Below are 23,491 nucleotides of genomic sequence, written 5' to 3' on the forward strand. Positions count from 1 at the left end.
AGTTTTACTGAAATTTTAAATATAAATTGTTGGAAAGAAGGTATACAACGAAACAGTTTTTTATATATATTCACATTTATTAAAACAGAAAATAAACTTAACATTAATGTTAATATTTTGTTTTGTATAGTCACATTTATATCTTCTACCCTAACACAGTTACACAAAAACGCCAGCAAATTTGCCTAAAACATATCAGGCAGTTACAACTTTTATTTGAAAAGTAAAATTTTACAAAGCCTTGGCAAATCAACACAGGACGCTTTTTAATTACATTTTAATTAGCTAGGAGCTCTCCAGCCTACATGAAATGCGCAACTTAATGTTTCTCATTCAACGAGTGAAAAATACATTCATTCTTGCACTCAGCTCACACATCCATGAATCTCTCTCTCTCTCTCTATGCAGTACAAATATTTGAGCAAACATATTGCTTAGAATGCGGCGGTCAAGGCGCATTGCCACATTTGCGTACAATTAGAAGACACGAAACTCCCGAGGGCAGCTCGTCCTTTAACACAGCCAAGAGTATTTTGCGTGGTGGTGCGGACACCATCAACAGACAAAATGTACAGAGGCAATCAATTACGAGTTTGACCAAAAAATCAGAACTCTCCTTTTTAATAATAAGCCCTAATCAACCCTATGGCACAGTATCAAGGAATTTTATCAATGCCGATTCCGTCATTAATTTTCTATTTTCCATTCATTGTTATTTGCTTCCTCTGTACACACGTCTGTTGTGTGTGCATGTGTGCTGTCGAGCCCTTCGCTCACACGGGGAGGATGGTGCTGTGCTTTCGACGGGTCAACTCGAGCTGAATCTGCTCGCTAGACTTGCCCTTGGTCTCAGGCACCACGAACAGCGTGAAGAAGATGGCAGCCACGCACACGGCGGCGAAGAAGGCGAACGCACCCGTCGATCCCAGGGCGTCCACCAGGCTCTGGAAGCTCTTGGTCACGGCGAACGCAAGGCCCCAGTTGCACGACGCGGCCACGGCGCTGGCAGAACTCTTGGCGCTGTCGGAGAACAGCTCACCCATCATCATCCACGGGATGGGACCAAATCCAATCTGCAATCCAAAATGAAAATTTAGACAAACTTTTTTTATTTGTTTAGAGTAAAATAATTTAGGAGTGATTGTAGTAATTAACAAATTATGTTTGCAGGCTATTTCGAGTTGTTTTTTACCAAGCTTATAAAATATATCTCAACATTTCTTATATATATTTTTATAGTGAATCGACCCCCGTTTGTAGTGGTTCAAAAACAAATCGTTTGAGTGAAATTTGGGTCTCATTCCTGTGGATTAAATAAAAACTTTCAACTAGTCTGGGCGTTTTCTCAGGCCAAATTTATGTATCTTTACGAGTAAAATACAAAAAAATCAGCTTTTACAAAACTACAACTACAAAATAAATAAACAAAACTGGAAAATTGACTTACCGAGAAGGCCACAATGTAGACAGCGACGCTAAGCACTGGCAGCCAGTTGAGCCAGTCAGGACGCACAGCATCCTCAGCTGTAAGGTCGGGGGTGTACGAGAAGGAGACGGCCAGAGCGGCGAGACAGGCGGCCATGAGGGCGGCTGAGAGCAGCAGCAGCGGCCGGCGGCCGGCTTTGTCGACGAGCAGCGCGGAGCAGGCGGTGGCAGCGACCATGACGGTGGCGATGACGATGCTGGCGACGCTGGGTGACAGGGTGCCGCCGGCCGAGTCAAAGATGGAGCCTGAGTAGAAGACAACGGCGTTGATTCCTGAGAGCTGTTGCAGTGCCATCAGGCCCAGCGAGACAAAGAGCGCCTTCCGCGTGGCAGGGTCCAGCACCAGAGAGGAGGCACCGCTCATTGAGGACGCGTCAGCGGCACTCGCGGAGCTCTGCATCACCAAAAGCTCCTTCTGCACGTCGCAGCCGTCACCGCCGCGCAGCCACTGCAGAGACTGTTCCGCAGCAAATCTGCGACCCCTGAAACACGAACGCATAGTTTGTGGTGAACCCGGTCAAATGTGGGATATGCAACCTGCTCGACTCGCGAGATGGTCGCATTGCATAACTTGTCTAATTTTTAGCCGCAATTAAATCATGCATATTTTAAATGAAAAATAACAACATCCTAATTTATTTTATATTATTTAGTCTTAAAAACGCACAAAAACTCGACACCATAGTCCCAATTGATTCTATGATTGTTCTCCTCACACAATTTTTGTTTTAAATTTCTTGTTCCGATCCTGACCGTACAAGCAAATGGGAAATTTTCACTTCCATTTTGGGAATTTTTCTTTACTTTAGAAGAAAAAACATTCTGACTTTTCTCACGGTATGAGAATTACGCAGAGGGAACATTATTTGGTAATTTTTCTAACTTGTTTACAACAAATACATTTGTATTTAATCAAATTGAAATATTTTTAAATAACTACTGTTGCTTGATTAAATTACATTATTTTTTTACCTTGAGAGCAAGAATTGGGGAGTTTCAGGCATCCAAACGAAGGTGACCATGAAGAGGGCGGGTACAAGGGCGCACGTGTAAGCGAAGCAGTTGATCGGCGCCACGGCGCCAACCACGTAGGCAAACAGGATGCCGACGACGAGCTGCAGCTGGAAGAGCGTGCCGAGGGCGCCGCGGCACTTCTGCTCCGCAATTTCGGCGCAGTAGATGGGGGCGACGACGCTGACGGCGCCGGTGGCGAGGCCGCCGAGAAACCGGCCGACGTAAAGAGCGGCTACACTCGTGCTGAGGCCGAGCATCAGCCACGAGGCCAGCAGCGGCAGAGACAGCGCGACCAGCAGCCGCTGTCGGCCCACCACCTGACTGACGGCGCCAGCCGGCGCCGCGCCCATCAGCGCACCCAGGGTCAGAAGAGAACCCAGCCACGAGCCCTGGTCGACGTCGATAGGCACCGGAGAGTCGGCGCCCTCCAGGATGGGTAGCGCCGGCGACGACCAGCCTAGGATGGTGCCGGCCGAAAAGGCGCTCAGAGTAGCTGTAAAACGTGAACCAACTCCGTTAAAATTGGGTTTTAAATTCACTATTGAATTTATGGTTCAAAATTAACAAAAAACGACGAAACAAATTTAATCACAAGAAATATTCCTTTAGTTGGAGGATTAAATTTTTCTACATATTTGCTTTATGGTCAAGTTTTAAAATTTTTAAAATTGCAACAAGCACTGTGTTGTTGTAAAAAAATTACGGCTTTTAAATTTATTTTTAGAAATCTCTGTTTATATGAATTTGAAAATGTGTGCAGTAATTTCAGCCAAAAAGAGCCTTTTCCTTCAGGGTCGGTCATGGTTTTTCGATCTACCACCTTGTTATTGCAAAAACTGCCCCATCGCCGCGTTTCCCTTCTCTGTGCAAAATGCACTTGTCTTGTGGTAAGTTATTGTGAATTGCGGCTCAAAGGGCGGAGAGAGAGAGATAACCTTTTGTAATTGATCGATTTTGCGGTGTCTTGCGGAGTATTGTTTGCCCATTATTACTAAGAATTTTCTTAATTAACAGCGCTCGATCTTCAGATGATCTTTGAAGATGAAGTCATGATTTTTCTTTAAAATAGATGTGTAGCCAGGGATTTATCGCTAATTCCCGATCTTATTTTTGAATAAATCCTTCCAAAATGTCTAAAAATAAAGCCGTTATCTGGGTTGAAAAATAAACCACAAATGAAATTTAATTTAAACAGTTAGTTAAATGTTTTGATAAAAAGTATCCACTATAGGCTTTTGCATTGTGTGTAAATAGTTCTACCACAATTCGTATTCCTAAATGCATATTAAATTAAGCAAAACATAATCAAAATAAATAGATAAATATTTGCTTTGGATAAAAATTTAAAATATTTGATTTGTTAATATAGCAAACTTTAATTAAGTCAGAAAATAAGATTTAACAGGATAGATTAACAGTTGAGACGGATGAAACATTTAATATTTTGAATCGAACTCACAATCAAGATATAACGGTTAACATTGAAATAGAGTATTTTAAAATCACTTGTTTCGCTTCCTAATACAAAATGTGCTATTCCGATGGTGACAGTGCACTCGATAGATAATGCATTCAGCTTCCCACGAGCGTGGGAATAGATTTTATATCTCGCTTAGGAAAGTCATTATGCAGCGAGTGCATCAACTCGTCAATAAAAGAATTTGCCGAAAAAAAACATGTGGCTACCATGTGAGGCACTTTGTATTACTGCTCTCTGCATTGTTGCATCAGCCAGAAGCCACGCGCCGAGCATTCCTTGAATTTTGAACTCCATATGGGCAAAGCATGCGTTGTGATCTCCGAAATAAAGGCGATAAGAGTTGATCTGGGGCGTTTCAAAAGCGATCTTAGAGTAAGTTTGCGTATTGGTCAAGAACAAACAAGTGTGACGGGTGCCAAAATTAACGATCGCTTGCGAACGACGCTGCTGCTGAGGGTTTCCAGACATGCAGCAGAATTAATTGAAAATGCTAATCGAAGGAAAAAGTGCGCAGCACTTGTCGCCGCGGCCGCTGATGGGCCGTGGACCGCCTCAAATTGCAAAAGCAAATATTTTACTCTCATTTGCAGAGTTAACATCCTGCATCAGCTGCAAATAAGCATTAAAAATTAGGGCGATTCTGTTAGAATTTTTCACTTTGTCGTTTTTGACCGCGGGCGCGTTCACGAGGCGCCAATTCCGCGCGTCCCTCGGCCGTTTCTTTCTCCTAATTTCTCTCTGGCTCGCGCATTGCCCAAGGCTGTTGGCTAAATTTTTGCACAGGGCGGGCCCGCATGCGACAAACCGGCTTTGTGTTAAAAATAAAGGCAGATGAGGCGCCGGAGCCGAAATTCGCCGACCGCAAATTTTTGACGGACACGCGATAGCATCTCGGCTGGCACCGACTCAAAAGGAATTAACCAAACCACCAAGGTCGAACGGGAACACCTCCGTGGTTACATAATTTAGCCATAAATTAAGTTGATTTTTTAAATTTATAATTTATAAAAAAAATTACCTAGCGCCGCTGCAAAGTATTGCGGCGCCGTGCTGCACGAGCCGTTGCCGCTGTTGAGGCTCGAGTCGGAGCCGGACGTGTTGTCATCGTCGGCGCCGTCGGCCATCGCCGTCAGCGCCGTGCGGCTGTTCTCCTCGCGGAGGATGCGTCCCTGCGGTCCAGTGGTCATGGTGCGTCCGGGTGTCGGCAGACTAATGAGTGTCCTGTCTTCGCTCGCTCGGGCACACACAGAGAGTAGAGGTCTAGAGGACGAGCAGGAAGGGAAAGAGACGGGCCCCCCGACCAGTGCGACGAGTGACGCGCGCGCACTCTCGCTGCTCGCGCTCCTCCGCCAGCGCCGCATTGTTGACGAAGGCACGCATATTGTTGATTCAATTTAAGCTCAGCGCCCGCAACAAGCGAGTCATTCACGAGATTTAAAAAACTAAAAATTTTCCACGTCATTTTCGCATGATATCAATTGCAAAAATTCGCTTTTATTGTGTTCGTAATTATGAAGTTTTTAATCTATTGAGGTGGAGAAATGTTGTGAAAACATTGGCATTTTTGCTTTATTGGAGTGAGGTGTTAATGAAATAATAATAATAACTGTCTTTATTACTGTAAGTTATTCCAAGAACAGTAAACACGACATGTTTGCACCATGCCATAAGCTATAATCAACAACCTCAAAAAGAAGACGCGTATTTTATAATGAGAATAAGGTTTTGGGCAATATTCTTCATATTTTGATTTGAAATTAATTTCATATGAAAAAATCATTAGCACTGACTAGTGTTTAAGAGAAGCAGCGTTTAATAAAAAAATTATTCAATAAATATATAAAGCGGTTAAAAAAGAAAACATTAATTTCTAATTTAAAGAATGCAGACTAAAAGTAAAAACATCACTTTAATTTATGATGAATGTTTTTACGAGATACTCATTCCATGGTTATCATTTCCTTATTTGTAAAGACAAATATTTCCATCTTGATATTTCTGTAAACTGTAATTGCCAATTTTGTGACGAAGGTAGTCTGTATAGATATTTGTATCATTTGCTCAATTGTAAAAATAGTACTATATCACTCTATTTCAAGCTGCTAAATATTAGAAAGGGTTTCTTAAGAATTTTGTAATATGATATATTCCAAGTGTTGTACATCGTTGGTGTTTAATAAATATAACAATAAATTTTCTACAACTTTTTTATCATTATTTGATTTGGGCCAGCAGAGGAACCTATGCCCTATACCTGCCCACATCCAAAACAAAAACAAATATTTTATATTGAATCAAAACATAGTATATAGTAATAGAGAGGTGTGTTCAGTAACGAGAGAATATCAGAAATATTTAAAATTCAACTCAAAATTCAACACCAAAATATTTCTGGATATTTGGAAAGATATCATGATTTAACTACAGATATATCACTATGCTCGCTCAAAAATAAAATATTCAACACCTTTACCTAAATATTTTCTTTGCAATGAAAATTTTTAAAAATTAATTTGTAACGGAGGAGCAACTTACTTTGAAACAAAAATGCATATATTTGAACTACAAATTGGATATTTTTCTCATTAGAATTAAAATTCAGTTACGGAAAACACTATTAATCCTTTTCCTTAAAAAACCAATGACCATTTTTGTCAAGAAATAAATTTAGGCTGAATTAAATAGAGATATGAGATATAAATAATGTGACAATGTATCAACTGTAGGATTTTTTTCTTTGTGATACAAATTAGTTATAAAGAATTAATGAGGACATCTCTTTGACCTTTGAACGTATCTTTTAAAACTAAAAAACACAAATAATCCAAACAATGCTCGTAAAATTAATTTTTTTGTTCTTGCAAAGTTTAGATTTTTGGTCACAATTTGATATTTTACGTTTTAAAATCCTGCCGAGTGTCTTATTTCCATTTTATTTGGTAATCACATTGAACTTTTTAAGTTATAAGTATTACGTAATCACGGGTATAATGCTTTGTTAGAAAATAAAAACTCCAACTGGTTAAAGGAATATGGAATATGTGCAACGACAACCAGCAATGGAGTCACTCCACTTCATGAATATTCAAATGCGCGCACTACATATTTGTATCTCAAAACCAAGGTCGAAAAGTTCAGACTCAAGGTTGCCCACTTGTGATCTCTGATCCCCGTCATTCAAGAAGTGACAAAAATGGCAGTTTTCTTCTAATGTTTGCGAATTCAGGGGTTCTTCAGGGAGACTAATTGTAAGATCAACTTAAGAAGGATGCAACTGCAAGAAATAATTGCAAATAATTTCTAGTAGCATCAAATTGCTGATGAATTTATTATGGCTTTTTACAAAGTCTGTGGCTTTTTAAATTAAAGGTTTCATTTTTTTACATCACTATATTGAATAAACTGTACAGAGATCAGGGTAATTTACTCGTTTCATAAAAATATCGATTTTTGACAAAAAAAAATTGGTGTGTGTGACTATAAATTATCATTTATTTTAAGTGCCAATATTTGTCTGATATATTCTGCTTAAATTTCTAGTTCTGTGTGCTCAGCTGAGCATAATTATCGTTAATTAATTTTATATTCTGTATTTGCTAGACAGATTGAACGTTTTAGAGAAGTGTAGAATGTGAAGAATTTTATAATATTTATAATCAATTATTTTCCCCACTAGAAGATTTTGTAGTTCAACTAAGTCAGTGAACTCAGTCAGTATGCTTGCGAATCGCAGCAGTATCTCACCCGTGGCAGAAGGCGTTGAGGGCGGAATTTTCGTTTGACGTCACGACGCGGCAGCATTTAGCCTGAGCAGAGGGCGATTGCGAACGAGTCTCGGATCTTCTGACTTTTTATTATAGCTTCTGATTCCGCTCTTTTGCAAGGCGAAACGCGTGCCAAACGTTTTGTGCGCGTGATCTCGAAAACTTTTGGCCACGCGCGGACAGACAAACTCGCGGGCTCGTCAATTTTGTTGCTCTATGTCAGCCACACAGTGCTGACGAGACGGACCTAATTATCAATTGTTGACAGGCTGCATTACGACAAACTCAATCAAGTGAACAAACAGATTTGTGACAATATGAAGCGTTGAAAACAGTCTGTGAGAGAAGAGTGGCAAATTATATTTCAGCGAAGTCGAATCGATTTTTCACAATAATTCAGATTTCTTCATTAATTTAAACGTTTTTTTTTCACACAAAAAATGATTACGTAACAACTGCAGACTTTGAATAGTGTTTGGAGTTAAAAGATAATTGTTGACATTGAATCGCTGCTGGCAAACCTCAACTTAGAACAAGATGTAGAATTAAAGAGCTGAGGCCTAATCTGGCGGATATTTTTAAACATTTCGAAATCAATTTGTAGGATCCGACTTAAGCTTTTTCCGTCATTGTCAGAGGCCAATCAGATCAGCTTGCATTTTCACCTAAAAAAATAATAATCTTATAACGGTCTGAGCGGTAAGCTTAGTAGGTTCCCGTTCCAGTAATTTATGAAATAACTCTGGATTTTATGTGTACATTAAATTTGCTGAGTTGAGATAAAAATGTTTAAGGGATTGGCTCCTAAAATACACCAGGTTGAGCCAGCTATTCAGGCTAAAAATATTATCACACATTTAAAATTCGTAGAGATCAGAAAACAGGCATTGCTTGAATATGATTTTTTATATTTAGATGTATTTTGAAGCCTAGGAACGATGCAAATGAACTGAAACTTGAGTGGTTATAAATTATCATTTTTTACCAGAGGTCAAAACCAAAAATGTTTTTGGGTTGTTTAAATATGCGAATTAATAATTAATTGCATTCAAATTGATTGTATAAATTTTATTAACATAAAAACAGGCTGAGAGTTCAATTGAACCCTTTTTGCCAGTCGAATCTCATTCATCTGCCTAAATTAGCACACTTTAATCCGACCCACATACGCAGTTCGCTGTTTTGGTGTCGGCAGCGCTAAAGGCATGTGACCAGGAAAAACGTGTTGCGCGTTCAATCTGACGAAATCAGAAGAGCGCAGGGGGTGCGTTCGCAGAGGTCGTGCAGAGGTGAAACCCCTGGCGGGCCTCCGTCCCCTGTTCTAGACCGCACGTCAAGGAAGACGAGCCCACTGCGGGTGCACTGACGTCGCTGGTCGTGCCCCCGAATTGAAGGAAGGAAGCAAGTGGAGAGAGTGCTCGAAATAGAGCTTATGCGTGTGTTTGCGTGCGTCCCATGATGCACGGTAAACACAGCACTTAACTGATCAAAATAGCCTAAAACGGCGTTTCGCTGCTGGCCACTCTTGAACAAGTCATGTGTGCGCGCTCTTGTTGCTGAAAGTATCGCAATTTGAGACACGAAGTATTTTAAAAATCCCCAGATCGAATATATATGACAGTCGAATTTCATTCCTAATCATAATGACATTTTTACCTTTGAGGTTTTACTAGTCTTTTTTTAATTTTTATCATCAACTCTCGAAAAACCACAGTTGAAAAGTGTGTGTTTTGGAATGCAAGTCTCTGTGACATGCAATTGATGGTAAATTCAACAGGCGTGTTGATTATTACTACTTTCCCGAAGCTTCCAACGTGAGAAGGCGATAAATGCATGGCAAGACAGCCATGAATTATGATTATTATACTTGCACCAGTTTGAAGGTGGACTGCTTTTAGAAAAATTGAGCTTGGTGCGTTTTCTCCTGGACAGCTACTACTCAGTCTTTCTTAAAATTAGCATTGATATAAAAAATTTTCTACGTATATTTTGGAATATAGTTTTTTATTAAACACCAACGGCGTACATCACTTTTTATTTTGGACAGCTTGGTATAACGTGAAACTATTTTTATTGTGTTATAAAGAGCCAAATTTGACCAGCAAAAAATAAACATATTTGCGAGGAATTCAATTAACTTGGAAGTGATTTCTGCCCAAGATATACAGTAATTAGGACTACATTTGCATTTTTTCGTATCTGTGCTAATTAAACTTGGTAAACTGGTTAAATATCTGTTCGTTTCTGCGCAACATCAGAAGAGTGGCGTGACCCGCGCGACCAGTCACAAGAACAGCATGAAATATCTTATAATGATATATGGCCTGCCTTGCTCGCTTCTGCGGTACAAATTTCAGCGGCGATACATGTATTTCTTCGTCCGTTTATCTGCTGCTGATGTACATAATAGGCACATGCGAGATAACCTTTCCAATGTATGGCGCCGGAAAATCAGTCGTATCAGCTGAAAAATAATCAGAAGATACACACGTTGCATCACATTCACTCGGCGCTGTTAATTAACTTACATAACAAAGCTCAACCGACTTTTCAATGAATGATACAAATTAAGAGAATTGTCTTCTGCGCAAGACATAGTTATCATTGGTTAACGGCGGTAATTCATGATTTTTGTTGTTAACTGCGATGGTGTACGGATAATAAACTTACCCCAAATATAATAAGCTTAAATTAAATCGTTTGAAGGCAGGATCAGCAATAAAATTTGTTTTAAATTGTAGTAAAAATTCCTAATTACAATTTGCAAAATGCCTTTAAACTTCAAGAAATTGTTTTAAAATGGAGCTAAAGAAGATACCGACTGTTTGTTCACGTTCGCGAGTCCATTCAGACCAATCTTTTTATTTTTTAAAATGTCCAGACCTAATTAAATAGAAATATTTGGTTTTTCTACATGGAGCAAAGTTCATTGAACTCTACTTTACTTGTTTATTGTTTATTCTCACTTAAAAATACATACATATATGTGTGTCAAATATCACAAAAAATGACTTTGTCAAAAGATAAAAAGTAAGCAAGGGCACCAATTCTGGACGATTCTTAAAAAAACTGCGCTGCTCAAAGCTAAGTGAAAAAGGTGATTGTTTTGCCGCAGGTGTCACGTTCAGTGTTTTCGCACTGCGAAATTCTTGTTTGAGAAGGACCAATTATCTCTGCTCCGCAATTATTTTCTTACAATACAACGCACGCATGACCTCAAATCGTTCGCCGCAATTCTCGCTTTTGGAGAGGGCTCGCCATTGAAACCATCCGGTGCTGATCGGCTCGCCAATGCTGGCTGGGAATTGCGAGGGGGCTCGTCGGCTTGAAGAACGGCTTCGGCGGCCAAAGTTTGTTGGCGCCGCGGGTCTGATTGTCGCCTGCCTAGCGACCGGAGGAATCGCGTGATCGCCAAAAGCAGCCAACACTCGCCGCATAAATTATTGAACAGGACCTGTTTTCTCTCTGCACACCGGACTCGCCGTACGAGAAAGACGAGAATTTCTTTTCGCCTTTTTACTTGCAATCAAATGGCCCGAAATTGAGTTCGTCTCGGCAGACAGGCATTTCGCACATTGCATCACTGTCCAAAATTGAATTTGGCTCGCAAAATAGGCCGCGTGTACTCCACTTTGGCTCCGATCATGAACATATTGCGACCTAATTGCTCGTGTTCCGCGTAATTTTAGATCCAAGCATTTTGTGTTTGGGTTCGCTTTGCAGAGGCGTTGAATTTTGGTGGTCGGCCCCTTCTGGGCGACGGCCAGCAAGCCTATCTATTGTGACTTCTCATCAGGCTATTTTTAATGATCATTTTTAAAAGGTCACATTCACAATGAAATTTCGGTTAGCGCTATTTTTTAAAAGGCACGGTCGTTGTGAAAGGTTTTGGTGGAATTGCGAAAACTTGAAATTTGAGGTTTTGCCAGGAAACGGATTGTTCGCATTTTTATTCTTTTTTCAGTTTGTAAAATCAAAATTAATTTCCTATATTTTATTTTCTACTCACCAGGTGAAAATGCTCAAGATTGAAAATTAGGGGTGCAGTTTGTAGTTAGTTGTTTTTTCTCCTCTCAATTATTTACAAATACAAACTGTCAGATAATATTTATTTTTATTTGTAATAAATAACATAGCCGTCCACTCAAGGACGGAAAATTGAAGGACTTTTTCATCCAGCCAAAAAACTAATAAAACATATTTACAAAAAAGGTTTCAAAACGGAGGAAAATGGAAAAGTACGATCTAAGCAAGCAATTTTAAACTATAAAATAAATTCAAAGAAAAATTAAGCATTAGTAGCAGAATCACAAATTTTTGAAGAAAATTACAAAACATCTTTATATTTTGAATCCTTATTCCTTGCATTTCTTCCGCAAGAAAATCATTAACAAATACCAAAAATTACAGTGAGAGCTAGCAGGGTAAAATGCAATTATCCTGGTTTGTTTCCATTGTAAATTTGAATTGACTACTTTGATCAAAACAAAGCTTATTTTTTATAATTCTGAATTAATGCGATAGTTATAAAAATCAGTTTTTCTGCCCATAAGTTTGAGTTGTACAGTTTTGGGGCACCGGAGAACTAGCAGCCAATCAGCCTCTAGCAGATGCTGTTTATCAAAGAAGGAAGAAATAAAATTTGCAAGCCGCTCTGTGTCAGAAAGCCAGCGGTGCGATTTGTTATGTAAACGTTTAGCGAGGGAACAGCATCCCAACTCCAGCGACCTTTGCATGTGACCAGCGATCACGTGCCGATCACGCCCCGTGCGATCACTGACTTCTTCGTCCGCAGTTTCGCAAAAGGCTAGCAATTTTTGTTATGTTTGCTCAGGCTAATAAATTTTGGTAGTAAAAAAGAGTGGAATGGATCGAATGGAGGACTTGTTTCCTTTTGAGGTGAGGAAGCAAATTAAATATTGGGTATCATATTATCTCTTTTAAAAGGTATTTGATTTGTGACGAAGATTAGATAAATAGAAAGTTTACAACATGTTAACAAGTAAAAGGATAATTATTTTTTTCAATATTGTGAGATAAGAATTCTGTCTTGTAATTTTATGAGTTGTGCGTGTACAAAGTAGCATCAAATAATTTAATATTAATTAACAGAACCATTACTTCTTATAGACACCAACATCTTTACCACATTTTTTTAAATATTAGTCCATAACTGGAATGGAACTTTTAAGGCCAAAATTTATGTTTCTTCTCAATCGGTAAGGATATTTGGGCAGTGGAACGTATTCTAATGTAGATTGAGTATTTTATCAAAAATATAAATACAGGACATAGATCATGAAAATGGTATTATTTATCAATCCTACCTCTCCTCTTAATAAATATCTCTGCCGCGCTCTTGATTGACTCAAGTATGCCAACCATCACTAACAATTGAAAATCTCAAGTAGTATGGCAGCAGTGAAAGCCATAGAAAACGAGGCAAAACTAGATTACACCAATCATTTGAAGCTGATTTTTTAAAATAATATTAATAAAAAATTTCCCCTGCCAAGCATACTTTTGAGCAGCGATACTGCGATTTATTGAAACAAGAAAGGCGGTTGGATGAATCGGTTTAAAGGTCATTTACTAAGATACAATTATTTTTAATTTTACTGCGTATGTTATTCAGCTATCAAGTGTGATGATGGCGCAAGGAGAACCTCATTTACAAACGGTTTTCCGACATACAATCCACTTTTCGTGCGTTCCGACGGAATCACAATCGTTATTCAATTTACCACATATCGTTATAAGCTCTTACATAATGAAGAACTACACCTACGTTGCACATTGCATTGTTTTTTGATAAAAAAAAGCAACAGGGGAGGAGAGAATTAAGGACCGTGAGCATTATCGACAAAAATGTGAAGAGCAGCCCTGATAAAAAAATCTCGAGTGTCCTAAAGGCTCCCATTCTTGACGCGACGGGAACGGTGGTGAGCACATCAAATGAAATGACAAATCCTGCCTGAGTGAATTTTAAAAACTGAATCAACCGTTGGATTTTCCCTTCATTCCAAGAAGCAGAGGTGAGTTTAAAACTTAATTTCAAGAGTCCTGAAATGCAAAGAGCAATTTTCTTTTGCAACGCGTGCTCTGTTAAATTGCCTTCATGGTAAAATTTTATCCAGTCGACCACATATCCGATTTAAAACCACCCTACCAAGCGTTAAACAGTTTTCCAGAAAAAAAATTTTTCCACTAGGGAAAAATGGATGAGTTAGAAAATGTGGTGTTCCAGTTAGGGGAGTATTACTAATAATAACGTTAAAACGATCAAAGGGCCCGATTGAGCTGAATGAGTTAGGAAATCGAAATCACGGCCTAATGATAAGCTGTGCAAATACTATATTTGTCAGCTCAATTGCCTACCTCTAAGTTGCACTGCTGATATCACAATTAAGGACGAATGACACGCTAATCGAATCAATAAAATATGCATTAAGATTTAAGATGAAGCAATACTGAGATTTCTTTAAATTATATAATCTTAATGGGTTTTTAATAGGTGTATTATAAATAATAATTGAAATTAAAATTTAGTTCGAATGCTCATATATGGCAAATAACGATTCTCGTTTTTTAAAAACAAAGGAGAGCATGAAAATAGCATCAGTTGTTTAGTTTGTTCATATATTTATGGAAAACGGTTGTCCTGCCAAACAGAAACAATAAAAGAAATTACATTTTTACAGCATTTTTCAGCTAACTACCAGTGTGATATTTGGAAGAAAAGATGGAAGGCAAAAAAATTTATCAAGAGACGTGCACTGTGATGCTGCCGGAGAAAGAACAAAATGCACTACCTCAAGGCAAAATGTTTCCACAGTATACCGCTGCGCTAATAGGTAAATTAATTTTATTTAGATTAAATTTTGAATGTTGATTTCCAACAGCAAGAAATTTTTTTCAAACGCATAAACATAAAAATATTTTACACACGTCACATTGTTCTGGGTTTCATAATTTAAATTATCGCATCATTTATTTTGGAACTGTATTTATCACAAAAAATTGTTGATCTGGAAACTTCATTTTCAGTTTATCTTTTTATTTAATGAGCGAACATAAAAATTAGAATGTCATAATGGTTAAAATGTTTAGAATTGATTAAGCTTTTGATATTATCTCTGTGGCAGTGCCTTTCCCAGTAACTTTCGACAAAAGTTTTTAATTTTGGCGTCAATGTTGAGCGATTTTCGCAACACTCAAATGTGTGTTTCATTGTGAGAAGTGACTGTTGATTGACTCGCCATCAAAACATTTTTCATACAGTAATAAATAGAGGTCTAAAGCTACATAGTTTTAGGCGGCGGCTGGCTGAACCAGCTGCAATTGAGTTTTGGGCCGGCGGCGTTGGCTGAGCATTCTAGCCGGCGGCTGGCGCGACTGACAAATTTTTAAAAGTTAAGTTTGATAGTGCGAATTTTTCTCCTACACTTTGGTTATATATTCCGACTTGTCACCGGCGGCTGGTGCTTTGCCAAATTCACGGCGGCTGGCGGCTGACCACTTGACCCCAAATTTGCTGACTGGTGCGGCGCAGCACTGCTGGCTGAGACCTCCAGTAATAAAATATTAAAAACTGATTAAAAATAGAGATCTCAGCCAGCCGCGCTGAACCACGCCAGCCGGTAAATTTTGGGTCACGTAGGCAGCCGCTAGCCGCCGTGATTCTGGCTAATTGTAAGCTGCGCCAGTCGCCAATGAAAAAGGGTCAAAAATTAAATAGTGCAAGAGAAAAATGACTTTCGCAAAAAAAACTCTATCTCACTACACTTTTAAAATATTGTCAGCCGCGCAAGCCACCAGTCGCCGGAGAAAATGGCCAGTCGCCACCGGACAAAAAATTCGGCTTAACCGGTCCCACCAGCCACCGCCTTTAAATCTCGCGGCTGACACCTCTATTAAAAAACAAAATTCACGTTTAATGCCGAAATATGTGCCTCTATCAGTACTAGAGCAGGTAGGGTATTTTAAAGAGAAAATAAATAAATAAATAAATATCTCCCGCTACGAAATTTCCAAAAAGCAACGCTGGGCTCGTTCGCCGCGGGTACGGTGATGGCTTGGACGTCGCCGACGCTGCCACTGCTGACGGGTCCGTCGAGCCCGCTGCCCATCACGCCTGACGAGGGCTCCTGGGTGGGCTGTCTGATGGCTGTCGGTGCCCTGTGCGGCGCCCTGCCGGCCGGCATCGTCGCCGACACGATCGGCCGACGCCGCGCCATGCAGTGCGTGGCGCTGCCGATGCTCATCTCGTGGGTGCTGATCATCTTGGCGTCGTCGGTCGGCTGGCTGTACGCGGCACGCATCATCGCCGGTCTCGGGGTCGGCGCCGTCAGCGTTGTGGCGCCGATCTACGTCGGCGAGATCGCGGCCAGCAGCATCAGAGGCTCGCTTGGCGGCTTCTTCCAGATGCAGCTCACCATCGGCATCCTGTTCGCGTACCTCTTCGGCGCCGCCGTCCCCTACCTTTGGCTCAACATCCTCTCTGGCTGCGTGCCGCTCATCTACATCATCACCCTGTTCTTCATCCCCGAATCACCCCAGCACCTGTTAGCAAAGTAAGTTAGAAAAATAATCCAGAAGCTTCAATGGTACGGGATTAATTAAACTTTGACGGGCTAACAATAAGCTAAAAGCACGTGCTTTTCAATTCTTAATTTAATTGTTTCTGTGCATTATTTTTCATCCAGATAAAAATAGAAGTACGGCAGTTAAGATCATGCTGGAAATAAAGATTTGGGGTATTAGCAATTCCTTCCGCGCTTAGAAATTATTTTTCCGCAAAAAAAAATTGATTTTCAATTTTTTTTTAGCAAAATACCATTAATTGTTTCTATAGGTTTCCCATTTATTAAAATCTTATATGGACCGGTGCTAAATTTATAATTCTAATCTTAACTGCCAAAACTGAGAAATTTCGAAACCAATTTTTTGTGCTGTCAGAGAGTTGTCACGATAAGAAATTGCTAAAAAAGTGATATATTTTGACAAGAATGCTATTTACATGCTCTTGAGATGTTTTCAGGGTTAATTATTCTCTGAAACCTATACCAAGTAATTTTTTGTGCTTGACAAAAATTAAATCGATGCGCTAGTATGCAACCTGCTTAACGTCTATGCCATACAAGTTGCCTAACAAAACTACATTCAATGCTTGTTAGATGAGACGACTCTTTGGAATCTGCGAGATTTTTTCAATCCATAATTTCTGTAGTATTATGATAAGCTCAAAATTGATAGAGCAATCCGTCCTGGTCCCGGCAAAATTGCGTAACTTCAAACAACTAAACGCGAATTTCCTTTTTGCAAGTAAAGGTCAACAATCAATTCGGCAATGAAAATTTGGGTGTTTGTTGAACGTTGCGCAATTTTGCCGGGACCAGAACGAATCCTTTCTTTATTTTTATAATAAAAATTCCCTTTAGAAAATTTCGCTAACTTTTTTATTTTGTTTTTTTAGGAACAACCGTCGCGAAGCTGAACGCTCTCTGCGGCGTCTGCGAGGCGCCGGCTGCTACATCGATGAGGAGCTGCGCCAAATGCAGACGGCTCTGGACCGCCAGCGGGCCGAGTCCACCACCCAGATGGAAGCCTTCAAGTCCATCTTCACCGAGAGGGCGGCCAGGAAAGCGTTGCTGATCGGGCTAGGCTTGATGCTGTTCCAGCAGCTCTCGGGTATCAACGCCGTCATCTTCTACACAGTGAGCATCTTTGAAGCAGCCGGCAGCACCCTCTCCCCTAGCGTTTCCACCATCATTGTCGGCGTCGTCCAGGTCGTCGTCTCTTTCATCGCAACCTTGCTTGTTGACAGGTACCTTGTTTAATAATTTCATCAAACAAAAAACTTTCGAGACAATTGAGAGGACTGATACAACTTAATCTAGTTAAATGATTACAAATAAAGGTTTACAAGGACGACACTAGGTAAATTCAATAGTAATCAATTTCAAATATTAATAGAATCAAGACAAGGGAAACAGTTTAAAAATTCAGATAAAAACAGTTGTAAGGTTGCAAAAAAACTCAATAAATCTTAATTTTTACCTAAAATCAGATAATATCCAATAAGAAACTTATAATTTAAAATTGAATTACATTTTTATTGAAATTAACTAAATCTTTAGAGCTGGACGTCGCGTGCTGTTGTTCGTGTCAGCGTCGGTGATGGCTCTTTGTCTAGCGGCCTTGGGCGTGTACTTCCATCTCCTGGATACTGACGTCGATGTCTCTTCGTACGGCCTAATTCCGCTAGCCAGCGTTGTGCTCTTCATCGTCATGTTCTCGGTTGGATTTGGGCCCATCCCGTGGACAATGCTTGGGGAACTTTTCCCTGCCAAGATCAAAGTAAGCTAAATAACATACCAAGTCTACCTGACCATTTGATTTAGAATTCGGCCTTTTGATTTTTACTATGGCTTCAAGAATTCAGGCAAAGCCTGAAATATTTCAAATTTTTAAAACATTTATTGTGATTTTAAACTTATAAATCCACAGCAGTTGCTGACTGTGAGAAATTCGGGTTCTAATTTTTTGAAAAATGTTTGATTGAGATATTTCATCTTGCACCTTTTTTTAAAAAAAAAGTAATGAATTTATATATTAAGACGCTGACAGTCTTGAACTTTTCTCGTTTCATAGAAGTTTCAGCTGTTGTTAATCCTTAATTTTTTCCATTAATTATTCAGGGTGCAGCCTCTGCGCTAGCCTGTGTTGAAAATTATGTGCTGGTCTTCACTGTGACGAAGAGCTTTCAGCCACTGGTCGAGGCTGTCGGCTCCGCAGCAACATTCGGAATTTTCGCGGGAATCTGCGTCGTTGCAGTTCTCTTCACAGTCTTCGTTGTGCCCGAAACTAAGGGGAAGACTTTAGAAGAGATCCAGCAGGAGCTGGCAAAGTAAAACTTACTATAAATATACATATATCATTATACTTGTGTGTCGGTGAACAGTATTAATCGATGCGTCACTTTGTAAACTACTTATTTATTTTATTGTGATTCTTTTTTACACAAACAGTGCAGAGCATTCGCACAATCACACAGTAAAATCAACTCAGTTGCTTTTATTTCCTCGCCTCACAACGCATAAACCTTAACGTAGTCTATCTGCATGGATCCATCTTGCAAGTCCCACGTTGGGTACCATTTGTTCTGCTGCTTCCAGAAATTCAGTTTTGCCTGGAAACGGTTTATTATAGCACCAATTCAGGTCTGTATTTTCCAACCATACCTTGGGTTGACCATTTGTCCAAGGCTTACGTTCTCCATTGTTGAGGCAGTTGTCTGGGAAGTCGTGGATGCCGCCCACTCCAACACCGAATGCGATGTAAAACTAAAAACAAAATATAGGATTACTGTAGATGTTACACGCAAATTGCAATATAAGAAGCAAAATATTAATTGCTTTCCTAATTAAAATATATGACTTGAGCCAAATTATATACATTTAGATTATGCAGAACGGATGCTAGAAACCACAAATCTTATAATCAGCACACAGGATATATCAGTGTCGTGGTATCAAGAAATTTGCATATGCTAACTTGAGAAGCTAACAGTTTCTTTTGAAATTGAAGTCCATAAATAAAAATGTAACAAACTGGAAAACTTGTGAGAAGTAAACCAAACCAAACCAAGTAGTGCATAAAAAGGCCTTCTAGATTTTTATGTGTGAAAGATGATCTAAAGACTGAGGTGATTTTATATTTAAACATGATTATATATATTACACCAAGTGTTTAAAAAGATGTACAATTTATAAAATGTGAAATTTACCTCCTGATCAAATGGAGCAAATTTGGAACCTGCTCTCCAAGGATTTGTAGGGCTCTCCGAGAATTCCTCTAACGTACCAAATCCTCCAGGTGGTGGGAAAATTGTGTTGATCACGTTCCCATCAATCTGAATGACGATTTTGTCTGAAATTAAATTGAATTAAATTTCTAAACTCTGCGCAAAAGCTCATTCAAACTTACCGGGTGACCAATCCGCGCGGAAAACATGGAAATTCTGGTCCCACGCTTGACCATTGGGCAGCTCGCGAGAGCTCAATTGACGTAGCATGTAATCTTCACTTGCGGTCAACACTATTCCAGACTCGACCTTCAAATGGACCAAAAAATCAAGAGAGTTTAGCTACAGAGGAAATTAGAACAAAATATTGAAACTTTTTAAACTTATGGCTCCATCACATTTTCTAAAACCTATATTTAAAAAAAATCAAGCATCCTAGTTAAAAAAAAAAAAACATTTTGACTCTTCTTAGATAAGATCGTTTACAGCGTAAAACAGATTTTGGTTCATGCTAAACGTTTAAATAACTTTATATTTTCTTTTTTTTAATCTAGAGACCAGGAGTAGTAAATTGCCAATGAAACCTGAATGTTTTGTGAGAACAACTGACCAGCGAGATTCCGGATTCGACGTCATCGCACTCAAGCCTGATGTTGCCCTTGGAGACTCCCATTCGTACCTGACCAGAGTCATACCTTGGGCCATAAGTGCGTCGTAAAGGTTCAAGGTAGATTCCTGCCAAAAGCAATGTTTTAAAATTTTGAGCCCTATTACATTATACATTATTAAAAATCTTTCCAGTTTTATTTAATTTCAAAGAAACAAACTGCGGAATGCGGAAATAAACGCTTAACGAACATGATATCATTTTTTAGTATATCTGAAATTGCAATAGTAATATCCCAACCTGAAAGGAGCCAGTCACCAAGAGCCATCTTTGCCCTGACTTCTACGCGTCCGAATTTGAAAGTGAAATGCGGCACCGAGGCGAGTCTGGCAGACTGTACAGGCGGCATAATGAAGCCGAAGTTTGCTTGGTGCGAGCATTCGTCCCTAACCGTCGCCGTGCACCTGAGCAAAATGAAACAATTTAATTTTCCTGCTGGCTCTAAATTAAATTAATTATTCAACTGATCAAGGGTGATGTTGCCTGAGGTGATGAAATTGGCACCGAAAGTGCTTTCAGTGAGGGTCGGCCTGATGTGGAGCACACCTTCGCGAACATACGCGTTCTCCTTTCGGTTTGTGTACATGCAGAATTCGAAATCCTGCAAAAACACAAAAATGCACTCATTGAATAATAATCATTGCGAAAAATTTATATCTATTTTTTCAATTTGTTATATTTCTAAATAAAATAAGCGATCCTACTTCAAATTTAAATTCCTAAACAAGAATATTTAAAATAATTATATCTGAAGCAAACCCACTGGTGCATCCGCAATGTAGACGGAGTGCTTCCACTTGCGTGTGTCCAACGAGTCGAAGTGATCTTGGAAAAGGAGCTGCCCTTTGCAGGCAGGTTTTCCGTTCACAACCGTACTCGAAGGTCGGCACTGTTGAGCTGCTGCAGGAGGTCGTTTCGTGGTGGCCGCAGCCGGCGGTTTCGGAGGCGGAGGACGAGGCGTTGCGGCGGGAGCCACAGGGGCGGCAGGTCGTGGAGGCGGCACTGGCGAGCTGCCCCCGGCACTCAACTCCACTCCAGGCCATGTTATATTTTCGGGCACTTCTTGAGCTGCTTGGTTTGGCAGTGGAGTTATGACTGTGAATGGCCCAGTGTTAGTAAAACAGTAAAAATATCACTTTGGAGGATTGATTATGAGAGATCTGATATGAGAGAAAGAGGTCTCGTTATTTCCTTATTGAAAATTATTTATATGCAGGAAAGAAATTTAACTGTCGAAAGGAAATTCCACAATAATAATTTTGAGATGTGATAAAACTTGGTAACATGAAAGAGGCATCAGTCAGCAATATGTTGCGTTAAGATAAATTTCGATTGGCAGTGAGTTATCCTTAATTGGAGTTTTTATTGCTTAAATTATTTTTGTACGCTCAAAAATGAAAATTGTAATAAAATTGCTGCTACTCAAACTATAAATTTATTACAAGCTTATAACTTTTTACAGTTCTACGTTGGTTTCCCGTTCTTATGTATTCCTTGGTTAAAACTTGCTTGAGCTTTACAGCTACTTAACTTGAAACTTCTAAGAAACATACCGATGATAAAAATTTATTATCGCGCTTGCTCCATTGGGCTATCGAAGCAAGATAAATTGTTCCGGAAATGCCTACTGGACAAATTAAATCTTTCAAGACAGTGGTTTTCCCCTTAAAATGCCAATTTTCCTTAATCGTATCTAACCAGACCATGTGCGACTTATATTATAATCCACATGCGTATATTACCATTGACCCTGAAGGAATGTGGTCCTGAAAAGTGCAGCTTGCCCTTGTGCTCAACGGCAAGTTTGTAGTTGATGATGTCACCTTCCTTGAGAACTTCGTGAGGAAAGAAGAAAACCCAGAGGCGGTTGCTGCGCGCTTGGCGGAGTTCCTTGGTCAAGCTGGCTGTTGTGTCCGATATGGACAGCGGCTTATTCACGTTGGCCAGCAAAACTGCGCGTGTGATTCCATCCTCGTCTGTAAATTAGCTATATAAATATTAACTACCAAAACACTAATATAAGCGAAGAAAACAAAATTTGGTTTTTAATAAAATATCTGCTTGATTAATTCAACAGGAAATACGCACTTTATTTTTTCAAATCATACGACATTTTTGAAGTTAAAAAATCGATGGAAACAAGGAAGTATACCGTAAAGCAAATCTAAAAATAAATTACAAAAACCACAGAGCTATCTATGCGATTAACAGATTCGCCATAAACATTTGTTTTTCGTTTCTTTTGAAAAATTAGGTTAACGCAACATTGCCGGGCTCCACTCCAACCTGGCTTTATGCATAGTAGAGTGATTCCATGCCGTTGACCTTTAATCCAGTTTCTTAATAAAAACCGGTTGGCTTTGCGCTTGCAAACCAAAACCTTTTTTTGTCGTTACGCAAAAGGCTCTTCGATGAAGTGAGCAAGACTGTTTGTTTTTTCAAGTTATTGAAGAGCAAAGTCTACATTCAATTAACAGATGCAGCGGTCATGCATTTGTGTATTCACCAGAAGGGAACTCACATTTGGAAACATCTGCTCGTCTCCGATTTATGCAATATTTCGGGACAGCTGTTGGTCTAATTTTTATTTGCCCGTCAATGTCTTTTGCTTGAAAAATAATACCATAGTGAAATGGCTCTTGGTATCTTTAGTGGAGTAAATATCACTAATTTTACTATATTTATCGCACTGGTTAATTTAAAAATATATCATTTTAATTAATCGGACTAAATCCTGAATTTTTGGAATCAAACAGTAATTACTGTTCATCTATATGAACCTAATTACTCACGTGGCAAAAGAAATCTAAGGGCTCTTGGCGAGAAAACAGTGATCCGAGGTCTTGGAATCTCGTAGGTCAAAAACTGGCTCTCAGCAATCGAAATTGACGCCAGAATCACAAGCAGGAGCTTCATTTTCACGCTGAAGGAGCACGCAGCGAGTCGTCCATCCGACTTGCTTCCGCTGACTGGCTGAGACAAATTGACTCTCTCAGGGTCAAGCATGCTCCAGTCAGCGCGTACCTTCTCCCTTCCTCAACGCCTCTCTCAAATTACGCACTGATGATCATGATCTTCTGATTTGTTCTCGCGGCATCTATTCCTCTCGTCGGTGGATCATTGGCTTTGTTTTTAGAGTGATGTGAAATTGAACAGGAATAATTGTAAAATATGCTTGAAGGAAACATCAGTTGTGGCGGTGCTGCATGCTTTCGCCACCTAAAAACTATTTACTTTCAATGATTCTCGCACACGAATTAATCTTTACAACCCTA

The 23,491-nt window shown here is 39.5% G+C and overlaps 3 protein-coding genes across 3 annotated transcripts; 1 reads left to right on the plus strand and 2 right to left on the minus strand.

The window, feature by feature from the left end:
• Nucleotides 1–56: 56 nt before the first annotated feature.
• LOC135945141 (facilitated trehalose transporter Tret1-2 homolog) lies at nucleotides 57–5,247 on the minus strand. Its single transcript, XM_065492603.1, has 4 exons — nucleotides 4,998–5,247; nucleotides 2,458–2,992; nucleotides 1,448–1,967; nucleotides 57–1,073 (listed from the first exon to the last, which is right to left on the minus strand). The coding sequence occupies exons 1-4, from the start codon at nucleotides 5,164–5,166 to the stop codon at nucleotides 774–776; spliced, it is 1,524 nt and encodes a 507-aa protein (XP_065348675.1). The 5' UTR covers nucleotides 5,167–5,247; the 3' UTR covers nucleotides 57–773.
• Nucleotides 5,248–13,519: 8,272 nt separating this feature from the next.
• LOC135946257 (facilitated trehalose transporter Tret1-like) lies at nucleotides 13,520–20,232 on the plus strand. The gene is made up of 7 exons (XM_065494391.1): nucleotides 13,520–13,778; nucleotides 14,445–14,597; nucleotides 15,782–16,316; nucleotides 17,219–17,569; nucleotides 17,883–18,102; nucleotides 18,444–18,652; nucleotides 20,104–20,232. The coding sequence occupies exons 2-7, from the start codon at nucleotides 14,486–14,488 to the stop codon at nucleotides 20,114–20,116; spliced, it is 1,440 nt and encodes a 479-aa protein (XP_065350463.1). The 5' UTR covers nucleotides 13,520–13,778; nucleotides 14,445–14,485; the 3' UTR covers nucleotides 20,117–20,232.
• Nucleotides 18,721–23,241, minus strand: LOC135946256 (beta-1,3-glucan-binding protein-like). Its single transcript, XM_065494390.1, has 10 exons — nucleotides 23,009–23,241; nucleotides 21,959–22,192; nucleotides 20,980–21,311; nucleotides 20,681–20,817; nucleotides 20,457–20,620; nucleotides 20,160–20,284; nucleotides 19,732–19,858; nucleotides 19,532–19,674; nucleotides 18,987–19,088; nucleotides 18,721–18,934 (listed from the first exon to the last, which is right to left on the minus strand). The coding sequence occupies exons 1-10, from the start codon at nucleotides 23,220–23,222 to the stop codon at nucleotides 18,833–18,835; spliced, it is 1,680 nt and encodes a 559-aa protein (XP_065350462.1). The 5' UTR covers nucleotides 23,223–23,241; the 3' UTR covers nucleotides 18,721–18,832.
• Between the last annotated feature and the right edge of the window lie 250 nt (nucleotides 23,242–23,491).

This window comes from Cloeon dipterum, chromosome X (assembly GCF_949628265.1).
Source record: "Cloeon dipterum chromosome X, ieCloDipt1.1, whole genome shotgun sequence".
Classification (NCBI taxonomy): Eukaryota; Metazoa; Arthropoda; class Insecta; order Ephemeroptera; family Baetidae; genus Cloeon; species Cloeon dipterum.

Excerpts from the sequence above, each read along its gene's own strand:
- LOC135945141 (XM_065492603.1), bottom strand. The coding sequence starts at position 5,166 with ATGACCACTGGACCGCAGGGACGCATCCTCCGCGAGGAGAACAGCCGC. Across the intron at positions 2,993-4,997 it reads ATACTTTGCAGCGGCGCTAG|CTACTCTGAGCGCCTTTTCG; the intron begins GTAATTTTTTTT and ends CACGTTTTACAG. Across the intron at positions 1,074-1,447 it reads TCTACATTGTGGCCTTCTCG|ATTGGATTTGGTCCCATCCC; the intron begins GTAAGTCAATTT and ends TTTGGATTGCAG.
- LOC135946257 (XM_065494391.1), top strand. The coding sequence starts at position 14,486 with ATGGAAGGCAAAAAAATTTATCAAGAGACGTGCACTGTGATGCTGCCG. Across the intron at positions 16,317-17,218 it reads CCCCAGCACCTGTTAGCAAA|GAACAACCGTCGCGAAGCTG; the intron begins GTAAGTTAGAAA and ends TTGTTTTTTTAG. Across the intron at positions 18,103-18,443 it reads TTTTCCCTGCCAAGATCAAA|GGTGCAGCCTCTGCGCTAGC; the intron begins GTAAGCTAAATA and ends TTAATTATTCAG.
- LOC135946256 (XM_065494390.1), bottom strand. The coding sequence starts at position 23,222 with ATGCTTGACCCTGAGAGAGTCAATTTGTCTCAGCCAGTCAGCGGAAGC. Across the intron at positions 21,312-21,958 it reads ACATTCCTTCAGGGTCAATG|TCATAACTCCACTGCCAAAC; the intron begins GTAATATACGCA and ends GGCCATTCACAG. Across the intron at positions 20,285-20,456 it reads TGGTGACTGGCTCCTTTCAG|GAATCTACCTTGAACCTTTA; the intron begins GTTGGGATATTA and ends TGCTTTTGGCAG.